The sequence below is a fragment of the Leptopilina boulardi genome, unplaced genomic scaffold, assembly GCF_019393585.1.
Source record: "Leptopilina boulardi isolate dan_hultmark-lab unplaced genomic scaffold, ZJU_Lbou_2.1 LbouV2_60, whole genome shotgun sequence".
NCBI lineage: Eukaryota > Metazoa > Arthropoda > Insecta > Hymenoptera > Figitidae > Leptopilina > Leptopilina boulardi.
In genome coordinates, this window is record NW_026138006.1 from 61,867 (window position 1) to 83,768 (window position 21,902).

Here is a 21,902-nt window from a genome sequence, read left to right on the forward strand (position 1 = left end):
CTCGCTAAATCGAGAAAAGTCACGTACTGGTCAAACAATAGATAAAATATCCGCTATGAAATACTTTTTACGTTGCGCCATTGGAGTTTGTGAGGTGTACAAGCGCCTTTAGGCAATTGAGCAAACGGCTTGCTCAATTGTCCGAACTGCTATCTCAAAAAATCCTTTTTTACTGGGTTTATATTTCAGAGTGAAGGAAAGTTTTAGAATTATATTTTCTTTTCTATTTTACTTTATTTACGAGAATTCTGAGAACTGTTTATATTATTGAGATACTCAAACGAGAATTTGAGAAGTATTAAAGCGTGAAGGAATTATTTTTCATTCGTCATGCTTTTTAAAAACATCTTTATATTTTCCTTTAGAAGAAGTAAAATAATAAAATGTTATGTTAACTTAATTGTTTAACAATTTAATATTTAAATTTAGCGCAATGATATCTCGTTAGTTCGAGATATCGAAAAGTAATTCGAGCGAGAATATAGTTACGGAAGCCTGTATGGCTCACGAGCGTTTCGGACGCAAGTGGCGGTGTTTCGTACCACAAGTGGCACAAAGTCCGTCCAACTTGTGGCAAGTTCGTTAATTCGTGCCACTTGTTGGACAGACTCCATGCCACTTGTGGAAAGTGGATTTTTTGAAGGGTCATTCACAAATATGACAATTCCGTTGGATCCTGTTGCTATTGGCGATTCAAACAGCTACACTAGCGCCACAGTTGAACTAATTTAGGCGTGACTCGCTCTGTAGCACTCCATGTGTTTTAAATTATTTTTTTTTATTTAACGCTTAAAAATAATTTTACAAACGCAATAAAAATATCAGAATAATTAAATAATTTGAAATAAACTGTCAAAACAGAGACTGCTTTAGAGCGAGTCACGCCTAAATTAGTTCAACTGTGGCGCTAGTGTAGCTGTTTGAATCGCCAATCTGTCAAGGCCTTTCTCCAATAGGATCCTAAACTCTTGCGTTGCGTATGCATTGCGTCGGTTGCTATTGGCAACCAATGCTAAAATCAACGCGTCAGTCACGCAACGCAAAAGTTTAGGTTCCTATTGGAGAAAGACCTTCAGTGCTTTTCATTTCAATTTCATGTGAAGGCCAACGCACAATAGGTTCGCGCGAAAGTCGTTCGCGAACGAGATGCATGAGATAGAAAAGGATACGAATATATCTCTGTCTTTTTCTAACTCATGTTTCACGTTCGCGAACGTCTTTCGCAAAGCTATTCTGCTTAGGCCTTAAAGAAGAAGAAATGAATTTTATAAGATATTAGTAATATTAGCATATTAGTAAATGTCATCGAACAAACTTTTTATAGTTCACACATAAATACTCCTTCCAAACGTAAATATACATATTAATAAACTAAGGATTCCACTAAGAATTAAGCGGAAGTTTTTTCTTAGTTTTTTTAATTTTTCTTAGTTTAGAATAAAAATAAGATTTTTTGGTTATGATGTCATTTTTTAATTTAAAATATATGAAGAGGATTTTATTTTTTAAAATCAAAAGTATATTTTTATGAATATTTAAGATTAATCAAGATTAATTAATCACTTGTGGTACGAAATACCGCCACTTGCGTCCGAGACGCTCGTGGGCCGTACAGGCTTCCGTATATAGTCGCTCGTTACAAGTCTGTCCAACAAGTGGCACGAACTAACGAACGTTGGATGGACTTCGTGCCACTTGTGGTACGAAACACCGCCACTTGCGTCCGAGACGCTCGTGAGCCGTACAGGCTTCCGTAAGAATCAGCATTAGGCCTTTAGTGGTGGCGCATAGAAGCTTCCGCATTGTTCACCCACATGGGACAGCAGCCTAACCCTAAATACGATCCTGACTGTACTTTCTTATCGCTGACGATTACGCATGTGTTTGTTTTGGAAAACTTGAGTTCACGAAAGAATTCCGGTCTACCAATCTCCTCAAGAAGAGTGTTGAAGTCTGTGTATATACGATAGTGGCAGTGACAAGTAATTTCATTTATTGTAAAATTTGATATAAATTCAGACTAATTTTTATGTACGTCCTGAAAAAATCAACGTTTTCAAAATGTGTGCGAAAATGGCTTTTCAACACCAAGCTGGTACTGCCATGCAATGTTTAAGTGTAAGTACAAAATTTTTCTGTTAAAATAACAAATGTATATAACATTATTATTTAGAAATACTGCTAAAAATTTCACACATACACTCACTTAAAAGAATATCCGGCATCATAGATATGTTTTGCATGAGAAAATTGTTTCAATATATAATTAGACATCAACTTTTAAAAGTATTTTAAAAATATAGATGAATTTATCGATATATTAATAATTTTGTTAGAAAATTAATATGAACAAATTGAAAAGGGAATTTTTGTTATTAAAAAGTTCTTCTACGATTGCCAAACATATTCGCCCTGCTAAAAATAAAATCAGAAATCAGTCTCAAAACGTCAGAAATCCTGACGTTTTGAGACTATTTTGATGTTTTGTGATGCTGCTGACTAATTCTGACTTAAATACTTTTTATGGGCCTGACGTTTTCTAAAAAGTGACTATTTCTCACTACGTTTCATTTTTTTTGTAAAAAGGGTTCCAAGAGAGGTACCAAGGCCACTCAAACCCACCATATAACTCTATTATATTATATATTCCCTTTTTCCAATAGAAGGGTCCTTTCGAGGGTCCATCAGGTTTTATGACTTTTTAATGCAAAATAAAAAATTATTTAAATTTAAATAAATATTTTTTTAAATGTTATATTTGTAATTTATAGATTTTAACGATTCCAATGATATAAAACATTATGTAAAAACTCTAAAATTACATAATGATTATACAATAAATACTCCATTAATTAAAATTAATTCTCAATAATTTAAAAATATTTGCAAAAAAATTTTATATCGTTGTAATTGTATTAACATGTACATTACGAATATAATATTTAAAAATTATTTTTTTCACATGCAACAATTTTTAATTTTGCAATGAAAAGCCATAAAACCATAAAAGATCCTTTAGGCCTATACTTTTCTTTTTGTCCTTTTCTAACGTACATATAATATATATGGAATCACGTTTGTAAGATAAGGACAGAAAAGGGAAGGCGTCAATGACTACGACTATACTTTTAAAGTCCCTACTTCAAATTTGTATTTATTATTTTACAGTAAGCTAGTTTCCTTACATTTAGTTATAAGAAAGCAACATATGTTGAAAACCTATTCTTACCATTGTGTTAACTCTATATATATATTTGAAAAAAATTAGAAATCGCTGGCGATTTCACATAAAAGTTTATTTTTTTACAACTAGATGAGCAAAAACATTCTGGTCTCTTGTAAAATAGAATATATGAATTGATCGCTCAATCAATCTCTGAGCGAATTTGATCCAGTTTTCACTAAATATAAATTTGATTTGAACCAAATATTACATCTAATTATAGTGCAGTATGCTAAAAAGAGAAATTAAAATTAGTAATTATTTAGTTGATTTGTGGAAGAATTATGTTAAATTGAATTTTAATAATATAGTAATTAATATATGCATATTAATTAATTCTTATCATTATAATTAATTATAATAGTAATGAATGTGCTAAAACGTGAGCGAAAAACCTGATAAAATTCGCTCAGAGTTTACTTGAGACAATCCGACAGTATCTTATTATTCTAGACTATTTTATTTGTATATTACACATATTCTTTTAAGTTCGAATTCAAATAATATTTACATACGAATTTTTTGTTTAATTAAATATTTGCTGAAGCAAATTTTATTAATTGAATACATTAATATATGATAATTGGACTACAAATGTTTTTTGATCAATATAACAATATACCTATTTTAACTTTACTTGTTAATTTTTAAAAATTATAAAATTTTTTTAAAATAATAATTATCAACAAAATATGTTGATAAAATTGAAAAAAAGTAATAAGATCTTCTATTTTCATAAAACCGTATTCTATTTTTAAGATCTCAGTTAGGTTAGTTTAGCTCAGGGGTTAGGTATTCGGTTTGCGTTCGTTAGGTTGTGAGTTCGATTCCCTGCGTTTGCGAGATTTTCTTCGATAGGAGTAAATAAATATAATAAATTGTAAAAATAATAATTAAGTATGTGTAACGTAAAGATAAAAAAATGTTGTGCGATAATTTATTTTTTTAATGATAAAATATTGATTTTTTTTAATTTTTAAATATTTGTAGTCAGAATTCATGAGAAGTAAGTCAGGAATCTTCAAAACTATTTTATAGAAAGAAATGTCATTTAACATCACAAATAGTCACAGGGTTTAATGATTTATGGTATGGCCAAAAAAAAGGGTCTCTGACCCTCATAAAAAATCTGACTACTATTGACAATTCTTTGACTAAACCTCACTTATTGTGGTGTTCTGTGACTGCAATCGTAACAAAAACAGTCTCAAAACGTCAGAGATCCTGACTAATTTTTTGACGTTTTGTGATTTTATTTTTAGCAGGGCGAGATTGATAATTCTAGTTTCATAGTGTTTAATAATTTTCTAATTGTTTATAATCCCAAAAAATATGTTCTTCATGTCAACAATTCATCAATTTTTTAAAACTTTTTATTCAGGGTGCCTACCAGTCAGGCAAAATCAGAGAATATGAAAGAGATAACACTGTATTTGCACTTAACGACAAAGAAAAAAACAGGAAAAGAGCAGAAACTTGAAAAATTTTAAAAGACAGAAAAACAATGGATAATAATAATACTGAAATAGAAAAAAAATGAAAAAAAAGTTTACTATTTTACAGTATTATAAAAGTACATTTTTTAATTCTATAAAAGGCATACTTTATTTTACTAATTGAACATTTTTTATTCTTATTTTGCTACCTTATTGCAAAATAAAACTTGCAAAACATCAGGAAAAAAATTTTTGGTCAGTAATAGTCAGTGAATTTTGAAACAAAGATATGGTGGGAACCTTGTTATTTTTTTTAATCTTTATGGGACCTTCTATGGGCGGACGAGGCACCCGGGTATCTATGTTTAACTTATTGAAGATTTTGTATTAAAATGAGTAGTTCAATTAACTTTAAGTGTAGTGGACGTTTCAATAAAAGTAATAATCACATAATATGAATATAGATAAACATTGGGCAGGGACTCAGTTCAACCTTTTCCGATTCTTCAAAGACCGATTTTACATGGTGGATTATACAAATGAATACTCTAAACGCAATCTTACTCTCACCTGACGGACTCTACACAGAGTTACTGTATAATATAATAAGTAAAAAGGGGTTAGATATTTGATTCTTGACAGACTGACTCTACACAGCAAAACTCTACAAAACTAAATAAATTACAAAGTTAGAATCCTACGCGAACTGACTCTACGCAGAGAAACTCTCCAAAGCTGGATACAATTTTTTTACTCTCCGCTGACTGATTCTACACCAAAGGATTTTCCAATCTTCAATAAAAACTAAAAACTTTTTATTCATTTTTTATCTCTTCAAACATCGACTCTACACGAGTAAACTCTCCAAAACCCATTTCAATTTTTTTTTACTCTCCACTGACTGATTCTACATGAAAGGATTCTCCAATCATCAATAAAAACTTGAAATTTTATTTCAATTTCTTATCTCTCCACACATTGACTCTACATGAGTAAACTCTCCAAAACTTATTCCATTTTTTTACTCTCCGCTGACTGATTCTACACCAAAGGATTCTCCAATCTTCAATAAAAACTAAAAACTTTTTATTCATTTTTTATCTCTTCAAACATCGACTCTACACGAGTAAACTCTCCAAAATTTATTTCAATTTTTTTTATTCTCCACTGACTGATTCTACATGAAAGGATTCTCCAATCATCAATAAAAACTTGAAGTTCTAGTTCCACTTTTTATCTCTCCACAAATCGACTCTACACGAGTAAACTCTCCAAAATTTATTTCCATTATTTTTACTCTTCAGTGACTGATTCTACACGAAATGATTCTCCAATCTTGAATAAAAACGAAAATTTTTTGATCCTTTTCTTATCTCTTCAAACATCGATTCTACACGAATAAACTCTCCAAAATCTATTTTAATTTTTTTTACTCTCCACTGACTGATTCTACACGTAAGGATTGGTCAATCTTTAATAAAATCTTAAAGTTTTAGTTCCTCTTTTTATCGCTCCAGAAATCGACTGTACACGAGTAAGCTCTCCAAAACTTAATTCTCAAGATTGGCGAATCCTTTCGTGTACAATCAGTCAGTGGAGATAAAAAAAAATTGAAATAGGTTTTGGAGAGTTTATTCGTCTAGAATCGATGTTTGAAGAGATAAAAAATAAATCAAAAAATTTTCGTTTTTATTCAAGATTTGAGAATCCTTTCATGTAGAATCAATCAGTGGAGAGTAAAAAAAAATTGAAATGGGTTTTGGAGAGTTTACTTGTGTAGAGTCGATGTTTGAAGAGATAAAAAATTTTTAGTTTTTATTCAAGTTTGGAGAATCTTTTCGTGTACAATCAGTCAGCGGAGATAAAAAAAAATTGAAATAGGTTTTGGAGAGTTTATTCGTCTAGAATCGATGTTTGAAGAGATAAAAAATGGATCAAAAAAATTTTTTTTTTATTCAAGATTTGAGAATCCTTTCATGTAGAATCAATCAGTGGAGAGTAAAAAAAAATTGATATGGGTTTTGGAGAGTTTACTTGTGTAGAGTCGATGTTTGAAGAGATAAAAAATTTTTAGTTTTTATTCAAGTTTGGAGAATCCTTTCGTGTACAATCAGTCAGCGGAGATAAAAAAAAATTGAAATAGGTTTTGGAGAGTTTATTCGTCTAGAATCGATGTTTGAAGAGATAAAAAATGGATCAAAAAAATTTTTTTTTTATTCAAGATTGGAGAATCCTTTTGTGTAGAATCAGTCAGTGGAGAGTAAAAAAAATTGAAATAAATTTTGGAGAGTTTACTCGTGTAGAGTCGATTTGTGGAGAGACAAAAAGTGGATCAAAAAATTTTCGTATTATTCAATATTGGAGAATCCTTTCGTGTAGAATCAGTCAGCGGAGAGTAAAAAAATGGAATAAGTTTTGGAGAGTTTACTCATGTAGAGTCAATGTGTGGAGAGATAAGAAATTGAAATAAAATTTCAAGTTTTTATTTAAGATCGAAGAATCCATTCGTGTAGAATCGGTCAGTAGAGAGTAAAAAAATTGTATCAAGCTTTGGAGAGTTTCTCTGCGTAGAGTCAGTTCGCGTAGGATTCTAACTTTGTAATTTATTTAGTTTTGTAGAGTTTTGCTGTGTAGAGTCAGTCTGTGAAGAATCAAATATCTAACCCCTATTTACTTATTATATTATACAGTAACTCTGTGTAGAGTCCGTCAGGTGAGAGTAAAATTGCGTTTAGAGTATTCATTTGTATAATCCACCATGTAAAATCGGTCTTTGAAGAATCGGAAAAGGTTGAACTGAGTCCCTGCCAAACATTGCTAATAAAAAATTATCATTATTAATTGATTATTAAAAATGTTGAGGTTTATTAATTAAATGAAAAACACTTGTGTACATGTAGGAGTAAAATATAGAAATATATTTTATTTAAGCATAAGTTATACAAAGACGTTTCTACGTCCGATGTCGGTAACAGACTAACTAAAAGTACCTAAAAGGTCTAAGTACGCTGTGTACCTCTGTACCTTAATCATAACCCAAAAACGAAGTTTCGAGAAAACATTAAGTTTACAACACATCATAATGTTTAGGATAATCTCTTATTGAGTTTTCGTAGAGACCTTGAAAAAACCCAGACTTAATCCCTTACAATTACTTTACAACTAAATTGTACTAAACATATTTCGTGCAGATGTTGAGTTTTCACTATTTCTGCAACAAAAAAACTGTCCATTACGTATTAATAAGTATTTTGTATATATTCATAATTTCATTGAATAGTATCCGTGTATATACTATTTGCTAGATTGCAAAACAGGTACATATTTAAACAGATTATTTATGAAATCAAATATAAAAAAGTAAGAAATTTTTATTATTTAAAATACATTTTTAATAAATAGGTATTAATTCTATTCAAACTTCATTTTTATGGTAATTTTTAAGTTAAAAATTGACGATTTCTTATGAATATTATTATTTAACTACAGTAACTAAATTACATATTTTATTTAAAAAATTATGTGCATTTTAATAGAAATTTCTACATTTATCTGCATGAAATGTATAGAGGTACATGGGTGTCTTGTTCGCCTTTTACGGGTGAAGAAACTTTGTTTATTATTTCCGAATAGATAAATAAAAAAGGTACATTATAAATAATATTAAAACACTTTGTATGGATAAATTTGAGATGTCAAAAAAGCTTAGGTCGATACGATTTTAAAAATTATAAAAAAAATCAATTTGAAAATGCAAAAGGTACCCGGGTACCTCGTCAGTTACATAAAGGTTAAAAAATTAGTCCAACTTTTTTTTCAATTATTACTCATAACTTTTTCACTTTTAGCCCTAGAAAAAAATTTCTTAAACGTTTTTTGCTCAGAAAATATTGAAGTTTAAGAAAAAAAATTAATTTTGAAAAATAAAAATTTTTTAATTTATTTATTTAAAAAATAAAATTTATTTTTATTTTTTAAACTTGTTATTGGGTTTCGTTTAAGCTGAAAAAATTCATGAACATTCTTTAATATAAGTCAAAGACATGTGCCAAATTTGACGAATACCTTATTTTTTATTTTCGAGATATTAATTAATTAACCCTTAAGTTGTAAACATGGGTCACTCGTACCTTTTGAAAAGTGACACCTCTTGCTATCTCGGAGGGGGGGGGGGTCGGTCAAACTATATTATAAAAAATTGTACTCTAATGAGTTACATGTTCCATAAGTGCCAAAAGTTTAATGTATAAACAGTAGTTACAGGAACCAATCGTATTTTGAAAAGTGCACGAGTGACCCATGTTTACAGTGAACGGTGCCAAAGTGTGGAATGTTAAGTAAAGTATGTTTTGCTAAATTTTGATTTTTTTTCTTTAAATAATTTATTTTTTAGTTCTGATGTTTATTTTTAGATGAGTTTTATTTATTTATTTATTTTTTATAAAATGACGTTTTCTTAAGAAAAAATAATTTTTAAACGTTAATAAAAATTAAAAAAATAATACAATGTCTTTTTATTGTAATTTTTAAAGTTAATAAAGATTAAAAAATAATATAATGTCTATTTATTGTAATTTGTACCTCTTTTACGTACATTGAAAAAACATGATTTTCATGCTCAAAACTTAAGCATTTCTTTTATTTATAAACATTTTCAGTATTTATTTCCTTAAACTAACACTCTTAAGCTTTACTCTCCCATTTGAAATTTTAAAAAATATTGATTTTAGCAAAAGTTATGATTTTTTGAAAAAATTTTTTTTTCGTGTTTTTGTTTAAACAAATATATTATTTAAACAAATGAACATTTCAACAATATAATGATTGGTCCTTATTCTAGGATAGTTAATGCAATATTATGAATTTTGTCCGATTTTTTAAAGCACTTTAAAGCATAAACATCGGACACAAGTGACCCATGTTTACAGTCAACGTAGGTTAAAAACCACCTTACAGTCTAAAGGTGCTTTTATACCTCCAGTATTGTGGTCAAACAATCGGCTGAATTGAATTTTCACGGAGAATCACTAAATTTAATTGGCTCTAACAATATTCAATTTTCACGGTGGAAATGGAATATTTGTACTGTCAGAGCCAATCAAATTTAGTGATACAACCGTGAAAATTCAATCCAGCCATTTGCTTGATTAACATACTGGAGGTATAAAATCACCTTAAGGGTTAATTAATAAAAATTATTTAAAAATGAAATATTTTACGAACAAATAAAATTAGAATAATTTAAAACACCATTCCAATGCTTATCGCAATACGCAACCAACGAGCCCTATTAATTAACAGTCAAAAAAAGGGTGAGGTATGAAAAAGTTATGAGTAATTGAAAAAAAAGTTGGACTAATTTTTTAACGCAAATATCTCGAAAAATAATAAGGGTCATTTCACTTTATTTCACCTATAGTCGTTGCGGCCTATTTTTAGAAAAATTTGGTATTTTGTATTAATGACTTTTAATATCCGTCACACTTGGCTTCAAGTAGATTTAGGTTTTGCAAAAATGGTGACGAAATCGGGAAGTGGCATGTTATTCTTCTTTATTTAAAGGTTTAAAAAACGTAAAGACCAAAATCTTAGCTGATCCTTTTCTCAAGTTATTGTCAAATTAAAATTTTTTTAACGAAATTTATATAAGATAATAAGAGAATAATTATTGCACATTAGTTTAATTAAAAAATTTAATGTTTTTAGTAACAATTAACTATCTTAAAAATAACAACGAAGATATTTTTCTTAATTATTTTAGTTTTAATTAACAAATTTAACACATTGGAATCATCGACAATTTTCTCAAAGGTGTTTAGAAGAGAACTCGATTACTGCTTTTTTGAATCGATTTAAATAGGTAGGATCGTCAATCAAATTAATTTTGTAACGCTCCCAAAACATTAAAAATTCTCGGTGAATTGATTCACCAGCCTGTTCTGACCACAAACGTAAACCACGATTTCCTAAAAAACTCAAACTTTCTTGAATGTGTGATGTTTTTGCAAAACCTAAATCTACTTGAAGCCAAGTGTGCTTAGAGGTACGGAAGCTACCGAAACTTTAAAAATCCATGTCGCAGTAACACACATTCAAGAAAGTTTGAGTTTTTTAGGAAATCGTGGTTTACGTTTGTGGTCAGAACAGGCTGGTGAATCAATTCACCGAGAATTTTTAATGTTTTGGGAGCGTTACAAAATTAATTTGATTGACGATCCTACCTATTTAATTCGATTCAAAAAAGCAGTAATCGAGTTCTCTTCAAAACACCTTTGAGAAAATTGTCGATGATTCCAATGTGTTAAATTTGTTAATTAAAACTAAAATAATTAAGAAAAATATCTTCGTTGTTATTTTTAAGATAGTTAATTGTTACTAAAACATTAAATTTTTTAATTAAACTAATGTGCAATAATTATTCTCTTATTATCTTATATAAATTTCGTTAAAAAAATTTTAATTTGACAATAACTTGAGAAAAGGATCAGCTAAGATTTTGGTCTTTACGTTTTTTAAACCTTTAAATAAGAAAGAATAACATGCCACTTCCCGATTTCGTCACCATTTTTGCAAAACCTAAATCTACTTGAAGCCAAGTGTGCCGTACAATTCATTTTTGACAATTATTTTATGAAATTTTTTTTTATTTACGTTGAAATTTAGTTTTTAAGTTGAGTTGAACGGAAAATAGGTTAGTTTGACAGCTTTAGAAATTTTATAAAAAAGAACAGAAATAATTCAGTTAGTAAATTTTTTTTCATTGATATTTGTTTAAAATAGTCTAATTTACCAATGTTAATTGATAATTGTGTAAAAAAAGCCAAAATACTAAGTGAAAATTAATATTCAAACTTACCTGTAAAATGTCAAAATTTGTCACATTTTATTTATATTTTCCAAGACAGTTTATAAATATTATAAAATTTATTACTACCTAACAATAAGTACTTTCCATGTACTTTCACATGACATGTTGGCTTTTTATTTTTATAATATAGAAATATGTGAAATTTTACCTTGAATGTTGAACTTTTCAGGATTTTATCTGATTTTGAACACTTATATCTTCGCAGGTGATTAATGAAAAAATCCCATTTTGGTTTTAAAATTTAAGTTAAATCTTCTTTATTCATCTTATCAAAATTTGGTGATGGAGAACGAGCTATTTTTTATTTTTATTCACTTTAAAAAATTCACTGTAAAATACGAATTTGAAGGTTAAAAAACAAGTATTTTTATAAATAAAATTCATACAAATAAATCTATATTAAGAAACCCAACTTCAGTTTTATAGAATTACTTGTTTTTTAACCTTCAAATTCGTCTTTTACAGTGAATTTTTTAAAGTGAATAAAAATAAAAAATAGCTCTTTCTCCATCACCAAATTTTGATAAGATGAATAAAGAAGATTTAACTTAAATTTTAAAACCAAAATGGGATTTTTTCATTAATCACCTGCGAAGATATAAGTGTTCAAAATCAGATAAAATCCTGAAAAGTTCAACATTCAAGGTAAAATTTCACATATTTCTATATTATAAAAATAAAAAGCCAACATGTCATGTGAAAGTACATGGAAAGTACTTATTGTTAGGTAGTAATAAATTTTATAATATTTATAAACTGTCTTGGAAAATATAAATAAAATGTGACAAATTTTGACATTTTACAGGTAAGTTTGAATATTAATTTTCACTTAGTATTTTGGCTTTTTTTACACAATTATCAATTAACATTGGTACACGGAAAAAATAAGTCAGCAAAACTTTCGTAAACTAGTATTTCACTTTTGGAGGGGGCACAAATTTTTAAACGTTTCATACACTTTTTAGTAATGAAGCATAAACTTTACCGAAAAAGTGAAACAGAGTCAAGAAATTATTTACAAACTGTATAGAAAGATCAGTTTGTTAATCTATATTGAACAGTTTTTAATAATATTGTTTAAAGATTGTCGAATTTCTATAAAAAGTTTTACAACATTGTAATAATTGAGGTTCGAAAGTTTAAAACATAAAAGAGAGTAGTTAAGACAGCAGTCAACGAAAGAATCGTAGACTTTTTCTAAAATTCCGAACATGCGCAGTTCGTAGCTAGGTCAGTGTTCATCAGTGAAATTAACTTCTGTGGGAATTGATTCTTCATAAATATGAAATAAAAAGCAATAAAAATTGGCACTTTGCTTATTTTCACTATTTTCAAATGTAAATAACTTTCTTGGAGAAAACTGAAAAATTACAAAACTTGGGCAATATCTAATTGATCACTAACTACACACACTGGAAAAAAATTCGCTTTGGTCCCGAAGATACTTTTTGAGATAATTAAGTTTAAACTTTTCACAATTTTTATCAGGTTATACATGTAGTTTTTTAAGGACGAAGTTAGGTTTTATTGGTTAAACATTTTGAACTAACTTCAATTTTATAAAAATCACATGCATTAACCTGATAAAAATTGTGAAAAATTTAAACATAATTATCTCAAAAAGTATCTTCGGGACCAAAGCGAATTTTTTTCCAGTGTGTGTAGTTAGTGATCAATTAGATATTGCCCAAGTTTTGTAATTTTTCAGTTTTCTCCAAGAAAGTTATTTACATTTGAAAATAGTGAAAATAAGCAAAGTGCCAATTTTTATTGCTTTTTATTTCATATTTATGAAGAAAAAAGGAAAAAAGTGCTAAGAAAAACTAAAAGTTAGTCACAGGTACTTTATATTTGGTAAGGTTTTTTTCAATTTAATGACTTCTCTTTCTCACATTTAATAGATGAAATTTGCAAATTTAGGTTATTTGACAGGCGAACTTGAAAATCATATTTTATATATTATTTCACATATTTAAATAATTATATCAATTGATAATGATAAATTTATTCATTCTTAGTAAATTACAACAATTTTTTTTTATTTTTATGGTAAATTCTGTTTTTTTGCATATTTTCTAATGGCTAAAAAATTGACAGTTTTCAGCACCTCATATACTTTAAATTCATATTTTGCAATAAATAATTAAAATTTTAATAAAATTCTTTTCATTTCGTGATCTTGATAACTTCAAAATCATTCCTGCAAAGTATTATAATTTTTAAAAATTAGTCAGCGACGACTTCATTCGAAATATAATGGATTGACCCATAGTAAAAGTATAGATTAGATTATAAAGTCGATCGACAAGGTATAAAAAATAGTATAAAATATATATTCATTATTTAACTTCACAATATAACTATTTTGTTTTAATAAAAAAAAATTTTAGTCCATAACACAGTCTATATTTTTATTAAAATTAGTGATCACAGATTGTTTCTTTAAATACTATTTGATGTTAATTTATTTTCCCGGGAATATTCAAAGAAACTTTTTTCTTATTTACGTACGTACGTAATACTGGTCTAGACCCTGAATTATTTAAATTGTCATTTTTATTTTGCAACGTCAAAGGTAAATTATTTACATTGCTAGTCGTTTTATGTGAAGTCAATGGTAAATTTTTCGCTAAACTAGTAGTTCCTTTCGAAATCGATGGCAAATTTTTCGCTACATTAATCATTTTTTGCGAAGTCGACGGCAAATTTTTCTGTGATTTATTAGGCGTTTTTTGCGAGGACGACGGCAAATTTTTGACTATATCTTTCGCTTTTTGCGGGATCGACAAATTCGGTACACCACTAGTATTTTGCAAAGTCGATGATAAATTGCTTACTTGCTGATTCGAGTTTTGTGAATTTACATCGTTATTGACGGCAAAAAATGCGGGTTTAAGATTTTCTACAGAAACTTTTTTTTTAGTACCCTCTACGTCAATTTCAAAAAATCTGTCTGATAGACGATTTATTACTCGATGTGGTCCCGAATACGGACACTCTAAAGATTTTTTAATTGTTCCAATTTTTAAGAAAACATGAGAACATGTATAAAGATCTTTATAAAAAATAATTCTTCGCTTGTGTTTGTGCTCAACAGGAACCGGTTTTATCAATTTCATATGTTCACGGAATTCCTCTAAAAATATTTGACGATTTGCGGAAAAATCCTCTGGGAGAACAAATTCTCCGGGAATTCTGAGGGTGGTTCCGTAGAGGTACTCGGCCGGTGATGCACCCGTATCAAGGACGTTAGTCCGCAGGCCAAGCATCACCGTCGAGAGAGAACGAATCCAAGAGGAATTGGCATGGCACATTATCGCAGCCTTTAATGTGCGATGCCACCGCTCTATTAGACCGTTGGCAGCCGGATGATAGGGTGTCGTTCTTATTCGATTGCAACCAGTCATTTTAAGCAATGCAGAGAACAATTGTGATTCGAATTGGCTGCCCTGATCAGTGGACAGCGTCTCCGGAGCTCCATATCGCGAAACCCAGGAATCAAAAAATGCACGACAGACTGTAAGAGCCTCAATGTTTTTGAGAGGTATGGCTTCCGGCCAACGAGAGAATCTATCGATTAGTGTGAGGCAGTACCTGTAACCATCGCATACTGGTAGGGGACCTACTATGTCCAAATGGACGTGACGGAACCGACTATCAGGTGCAGTAAATTGCGAAGGAAGTAAAATCGTGTGCCTCGAAACCTTAGCGCGCTGACAATTTAAACACTCTCGACACCAGTTTTTTACATCTTTGTTCATGCTAGGCAAAACATATCGCTTCCTCATAATCCTATCAGTGATTTTCCCTCCAGGATGCGCGGAATGATGCAACAATTGGAAAATGCGTTCGCGAAGTGGGCGAGGAATAAAAGGACGGATTGTTTCTCCCGAAATATCGCACATAAGTGATGTGCCATTTAGATCGAACTTTTTTAATTTCAGGGACGTTTTGTTGTCTTGACATAAAAGCTTTATTTCCTCGTCGACCTCTTGAGCTTGCGAAAGCTCCGCGATATCAATTTCGGTAGGAAAATTTATTACATTTACGCGCGATAGGGTATCAGCGACAATGTTATCTTTGCCAGGCAAATACTCGATAACTTTTGTGTACTGAGACAAAAATGAAAGTTGTCCGGTTTGTCGAGGCGACGCTTTTTCTGGATTTTTTTGAAATGCGTACACTAACGGTTTATGATCCGTACAAATTTTAAAATCGTGACCACCCAAAAAATAACTAAAATATCTCACCGATTCATAAATCGCGGTCAACTCGCGATCGTAGGTGCTGTACTTAGTTTGAGCCGAGTTGAATTTTCTCGAGAAAAATCCGAGGGGTTGCCAATGACCATCTAGGAATTGCTCTAAGGTTGCTCCCATCCCTAAATCCGAAGCGTCTGTTACCAGACGTGTGGGAGCATTAAAGGAGGGAAAAGCGAGAAGTGTAGATTTTGCAAGAGCTTTTTTAATTTCGGAAAAGGCTTTCTCGGCTTCGGGAGTCCATGGAATTTCTCTTTTGTCATTTTTACGAGTATCATGCAAAAAAGCGTTAAGGGGCCTCTGGATGTGAGCTGCGTGTCGTATGTTACGACGATAGAAATTAATTAACCCCAGGAAACGTCTAAGCTCATTAATTGTGCGCGGTTTTTTATACTCAGTAATGGCCTTGACTTTTTCGTCTGTGGGTCGAAAACCGTGTTCATCGATCAGATGCCCGAGAAATTCGACTTTAGTTTGAGCGAAAACACATTTTGCTAAATTTAAACTCAAAGAATAATCTCTTAAACGTCCGAAAACTTCCTTGAGGTGTTACTCCTGCTCTTCGAGATCTTTTGATGCGATAAGTATATCATCAAGATAGAAGAAAACATAGTCTAAATCGCCCAGGGCCTGGAACATATACCTTTGAAAGGTTTGACCTGCATTACGCAGGCCGAATGGCATTCGCAAATACTCAAATAACCCGAACGGGGTGATAACGGCCGTTTTCGGCACATCATCCGGAAAAACGGGTATTTGATGATAAGCCGCGTACAAGTCTAGTGTAGTAAAGATTTTTTTACCACGAAGATTTGCAGCAAAATCGTGCAGATAAGGTATCGGAAAACAATCTGGTTCTGTCACCGTGTTTAATAACCTAAAGTCCCCACACACCCTCCACTCACCATTTTTTTTGGAACCATGTGGATAGGTGATGCAAAAGAAGCTCTCGAGATTCGACAAACTTTAGCGTCAACCAATTTCTTGAAATGGGCCTTGGCTACAGGAAGTTTCTCTGGATTTAAACGTCGAGCCCTTCGCGCTACAGGGGGGCCCTTAATTTTAATGTGATGATAAACGCCCTTAGTTGGAGGCAAGGTATTGTGACCTTGTACGAGAATCTCGGGATATTTCGAAAGAATGTGATAAAATGGTAGGGACTTGTCAATAGCGCTGATATCGGTAACGGAGACAGCTTTGAGGTAACAATTTGCATTGAAACCAGTTGCGGAATCAATTAATCTACGGTTTTTAAGATCGACCGATAACCCATAGTGCGTGAGAAAATCAGCACCAATAATCGGGTAAGGTACAGAAGCTACACAAAAATTCCAGGTAAAACTACGACCAAAACCTAAATTAAGGGATAAACTACTTACACCAAATGTATTTATCTGCGAATTATTCGCAGCATAAAGTACATGATTGGAAGGTAAATTTACGTTTTGTTTGCCTACCGGAATTAAGGACAGATCAGATCCAGTGTCGATCAGGAATGTTAATTTTGTTGCTCGGTCAAAAATATGTAATCTTTTTGACGGGCCACCGAGATTAAGAGAATTTACTCGTCGCGGCTTTTTTAGTTTTCCGAATTGTTTTCAGTTTGATATGAACACGGCGGAACGCATTTGCGAGCATTATTTCCGTATTTATTATGATAAAAGCAATAATTAGGATTTTGATTTCCAGCGTTCCCATTATTCAAATTTTGACCATTGGAATTGCGATTATCAAAATTCCGATTATTGGAATTTCGATTATTAGAATTTTGATTATTCGAGTTTCGATTATTAAAATTTTCTTTATTCGAGTTTCGATTATTGAAATTTTTTCCATTATTGGGTCTACTGCGATTTCCTTGATTAAAGGAACCAGGACGCTGATTTGAGCGATCTTGATTTTGAGAAGAAATAGCGTCTACTTTCGCGGATAACTCCTCGAATTTCTTTATTAACTCGTCCTGCATATTTTTGTTTGAGACCGCAGCAGTTTGCAATGAACTGCTTTGCCCTGTAGCTTCAACAAATCGATCAGCCAACTCGGCTAATTTGTTAATATCAGCTACTTCGCTCAAGGCTAACGCGGCACGACAATTACTCGGTAGTTGATCGAGAAAAACTGCTTTTATTACTTCGTCGCCGCATTTACCCTGGCTGAGATTTCTAATACGGCCTAAAATAAGTGAAGGTTTCCCATCGCCCGAAAGTTCGCCTTTTAACAACTGTCTCAATCTAGCTTCAGAAGAAATTGAAAAACTTGAGATAAGTTGTTGTTTAATTTGAGAATAAATATTTACCGGGCGAATCTCGGCGGTAATAATATCACTGATAGTCATGACCGTCTCGAAATCAAGTGCTGCAATGACAGCTCCGGCTTTATTTTTTTCTGAATTCACTCCCTCATACTCGAATAATAACTCAATTTCGGCGAACCATACACCCGGCTCTTTATGATAAAAACTAGGCAATTTCAGAATTTGACGAAAATTATCGGTACGCGCACGCGCTGGATTTGCATTGGCATTATTGCGATTTTCGTTAACAGCATTTTCTTGGAGTTGAACACCGTCACCGCCCGCATCTCCCGGACCCCCGGCTCCGCCGCCCCCCAAATCAGGGCTCTCAACACCGTCACCGTGTACGGAACCGTCATCAATCAAATACTCGTCACTATTAAATATATGTGTCATCGTAATATTATTTCACTCAGCTGAGCACAAAATTTAGCGAAAAAAGTAAAAGAGAGAAGAAAAATGTTTATCTATAAAAAAATCTAACGCAAGCAATTTATCTTTAAAATTGAGAAAAAATAGTAAAATAAATAAATAAAGACGATACACATTTAAAAATTTGTGAACGAGATAAAATGTCCCATGTTACTGCGCACAAAAAGTATAGACCGAGTTACTCAAACTTTCATAATGCGGTCAGGAACCTCCAAAATTATTAATATCGGTCGAGAGTCAACAGCACTGGATATAGTAGATTTGTGTGGTCCAAGATGCGGTTGAATCCCCTCTCGTCCACGTGTTGGGTTGGAAATAGAGCTGAAAACTTTTGTTGACTTTAGTTAAAACTTTCAAAAAAAATGTGGCAAACTTGTTGCCTGAGAGATGGATTGTCAGGAAAGGTATCGAAATTCAAAACAAAGTGTTTGAATTCGTGGAATTTAGGAAGGAATTGTTGAAAACTCCGGAAAATCCAATATGGCGTTGGCGTCGGTTGGAAAAACGTGGCCTCGTGGAAAATCCTCTTTTGACTGGAAAATTTTCTTCTCCATCAGGAAATACGTCCACAGAGCGATTGCGAATAATTTTTTCCTTGTAGAATATAGCCTCGTTGCCGTAAAAAGCCCAGGATGTCCGAGATGTGTATAGAATCCACCAAATTCACTTCCGGGGTCACCAATGTGGGAATTGATGTGATATATATTATATAAATAATTCTTCACAGAAGGATCCTCACTTTGCGTGTGATAAATAATAACAATACCTTTACTTGATATAAAGTAATAATTATTTATTCGATAATTAATAGTGTCGACAATTGACAATGTACTAAGTCGACTATTTGATGTGTGGTTCCAAACCCAACTGAATGTACAATTACGAAAAGAGCTACGAAAATGATATAAGAATTAATCATGCGCGATACACTCAATCTATCTCACTTTATTCGCAAGCGAGAACACTCATACCGGTTCGCATCATGTCATCATTTTCTAATCGCGAGAGAGAAGGAATCAGGAACCCCACACTTCTTCGTTCGCGTGGCTCTCGATAGCCGCGGCGGTTAGTTGCTAAGACAAAATGCGTTATATATATGAGATAGAAGTCCGCAACGTTTTAAAAACGAAAAATTAAAAATGTAAAAAATTAACTTTTCGCAATGACAACCGCTTAAAATACACTTTACTATAACAAAAACAAAATAATAAATCATAAACCCCCAAATAAACCTAAAATTGGGGGTAACTTGCCCCACGTCATCAGTAAAGTACCCTTAAATGGCCCAACTTTTCAAATTTTTTGGTTAAAATGACTTCTCCTAACCATAAGACTAAAAGATACGTACACTAGAACCCCCCAGAGGGTGCGGAAAGCGTTCGTTTTGGGGCAACTTGCCCCACGCCATAAAAAGTACCCTTGAATGGCCCAACTTTTCAATTTTTTTGGTTAAAATGACTTCTCCTAACCATAAGACTAAAAGATACGTACACTAGAACCACCCAGAGGGTGCGGAAAGCGTTCGTTTCGGGGCAACTTGCCCCACGTCATAAAAAAGTACCCTTAAATGGCCCAACTTTTCAATTTTTTTGGTTAAAATGGCTTCTCCTAACCATAAGACTAAAAGATACGTACACTAGAACCCCCCAGAGGGTGCGGAAAGCGTTCGTTTCGGTTCAACTTGCCCCACGTCATCAGAAAAGTATCCTTAAATGGCCCAACTTTTCAATTTTTTTGGTTAAAATGGCTTCTCCTAACCATAAGACTAAAAGATACGTACACTAGAACCACCCAGAGGGTGCGGAAAGCGTTCGTTTTGGGGCAAGTTGCCCCACGTCATCAGAAAAGTACCCTTAAATAGCCCAACTTTTCAAATTTTTTGGTTAAAATGGCTTCTCCTAACCATAAGACTAAAAGATACGTACACTAGAACCCCCCAGAAGGTGCGGAAAGCGTTCGTTTTGGGGCAAATTGCCCCACGTCATCAAAAACTACCCTTAAATAGCCCAACTTTTCAATTTTTTTGGTTAAAATGGCTTCTCCTAACCATAAGACTAAAAGATACGTACACTAGAACCACCCAGAGGGTGCGGAAAGCGTTCGTTTCGGGGCAACTTGCCCCACGTCATAAAAAAGTACCCTTAAATGGCCCAACTTTTCAATTTTTTTGGTTAAAATGGCTTCTCCTAACCATAAGACTAAAAGATACGTACACTAGAACCCCCCAGAGGGTGCGGAAAGCGTTCGTTTCGGTTCAACTTGCCCCACGTCATCAGAAAAGTATCCTTAAATGGCCCAACTTTTCAATTTTTTTGGTTAAAATGGCTTCTCCTAACCATAAGACTAAAAGATACGTACACTAGAACCACCCAGAGGGTGCGGAAAGCGTTCGTTTCGGGGCAACTTGCCCCACGTCATAAAAAAGTACCCTTAAATGGCCCAACTTTTCAATTTTTTTGGTTAAAATGGCTTCTCCTAACCATAAAACTAAAAGATACGTACACTAGAACCACCCAGAGGGTGCGGAAAGCGTTCGTTTTGGGGCAAATTGCCCCACGTCATCAGAAAAGTATCCTTAAATGGCCCAACTTTTCAATTCTTTTGGTTAAAATGGCTTCTCCTAACCATAAGACTAAAGGATATGTACACTAGAACCCCCCAGAGGGTGCGGAAAGCGTTCGTTTTGGGGCAAATTGCCCCACGTCATCAGAAAAGTACCCTTAAATAGCCCAACTTTTCAAATTTTTTGGTTAAAATGGCTTCTCCTAACCATAAGACTAAAAGATACGTACACTAGAACCCCCAAGAGGGTGCGGAAAGCGTTCGTTTTGGGGCAACTTGCCCCACGTCATCAGAAAAGTACCCTTAAATAGCCCAACTTTTCAAATTTTTTGGTTAAAATGGCTTCTCCTAACCATAAGACTAAAAGATATGCTCGCTAGTTTTACCGCGCTTGTTCACATTAAGACTGTATAATTAAAGACTGATTCTCAAAGATTATTATTCCAATAAATAATAAAATATTGATATAATAATGTTAGTTGAATTGAACTTCAAACCTTAGCTATCCCATTTTGCCCTTACGTCGCCTACATACATATGTATTTTAATATTTAATTCTTGAGTTTTTATTATTACGCAGCCATTTTTAACCTTTTTCCTTAAAAACATAAATCATCCACAAATAATTGAATTATGTAGAAGTATTAAAATTATCATCAAATATTTAAATTATTTTAAATTATATGAATTTTCTTAATATATTGTGATATACATTGGAGTATTATGAATTACTATGAATTACTATGAATTATTTGAATTATCTGAATTATTGTATTAGGTGTACACCAAATTTCTTAATTGTTCGACCATCGACGCACATATATTATGT

At 32.1% G+C, this 21,902-nt stretch overlaps 1 protein-coding gene across 1 annotated transcript in view; it reads left to right on the forward strand.

Moving 5' to 3' along the window:
• Positions 1–1,769: 1,769 nt before the first annotated feature.
• Positions 1,770–21,902, forward strand: part of LOC127290341 (tax1-binding protein 3 homolog) — a 114,256-nt gene continuing 94,123 nt past the window's right edge. The window contains exon 1 of the mRNA XM_051318842.1: positions 1,770–2,118. Within this exon, the coding sequence (XP_051174799.1) occupies positions 2,062–2,118 (57 nt within the window). The 5' untranslated portion in view covers positions 1,770–2,061. The remainder of the gene's footprint in view (positions 2,119–21,902) is intronic.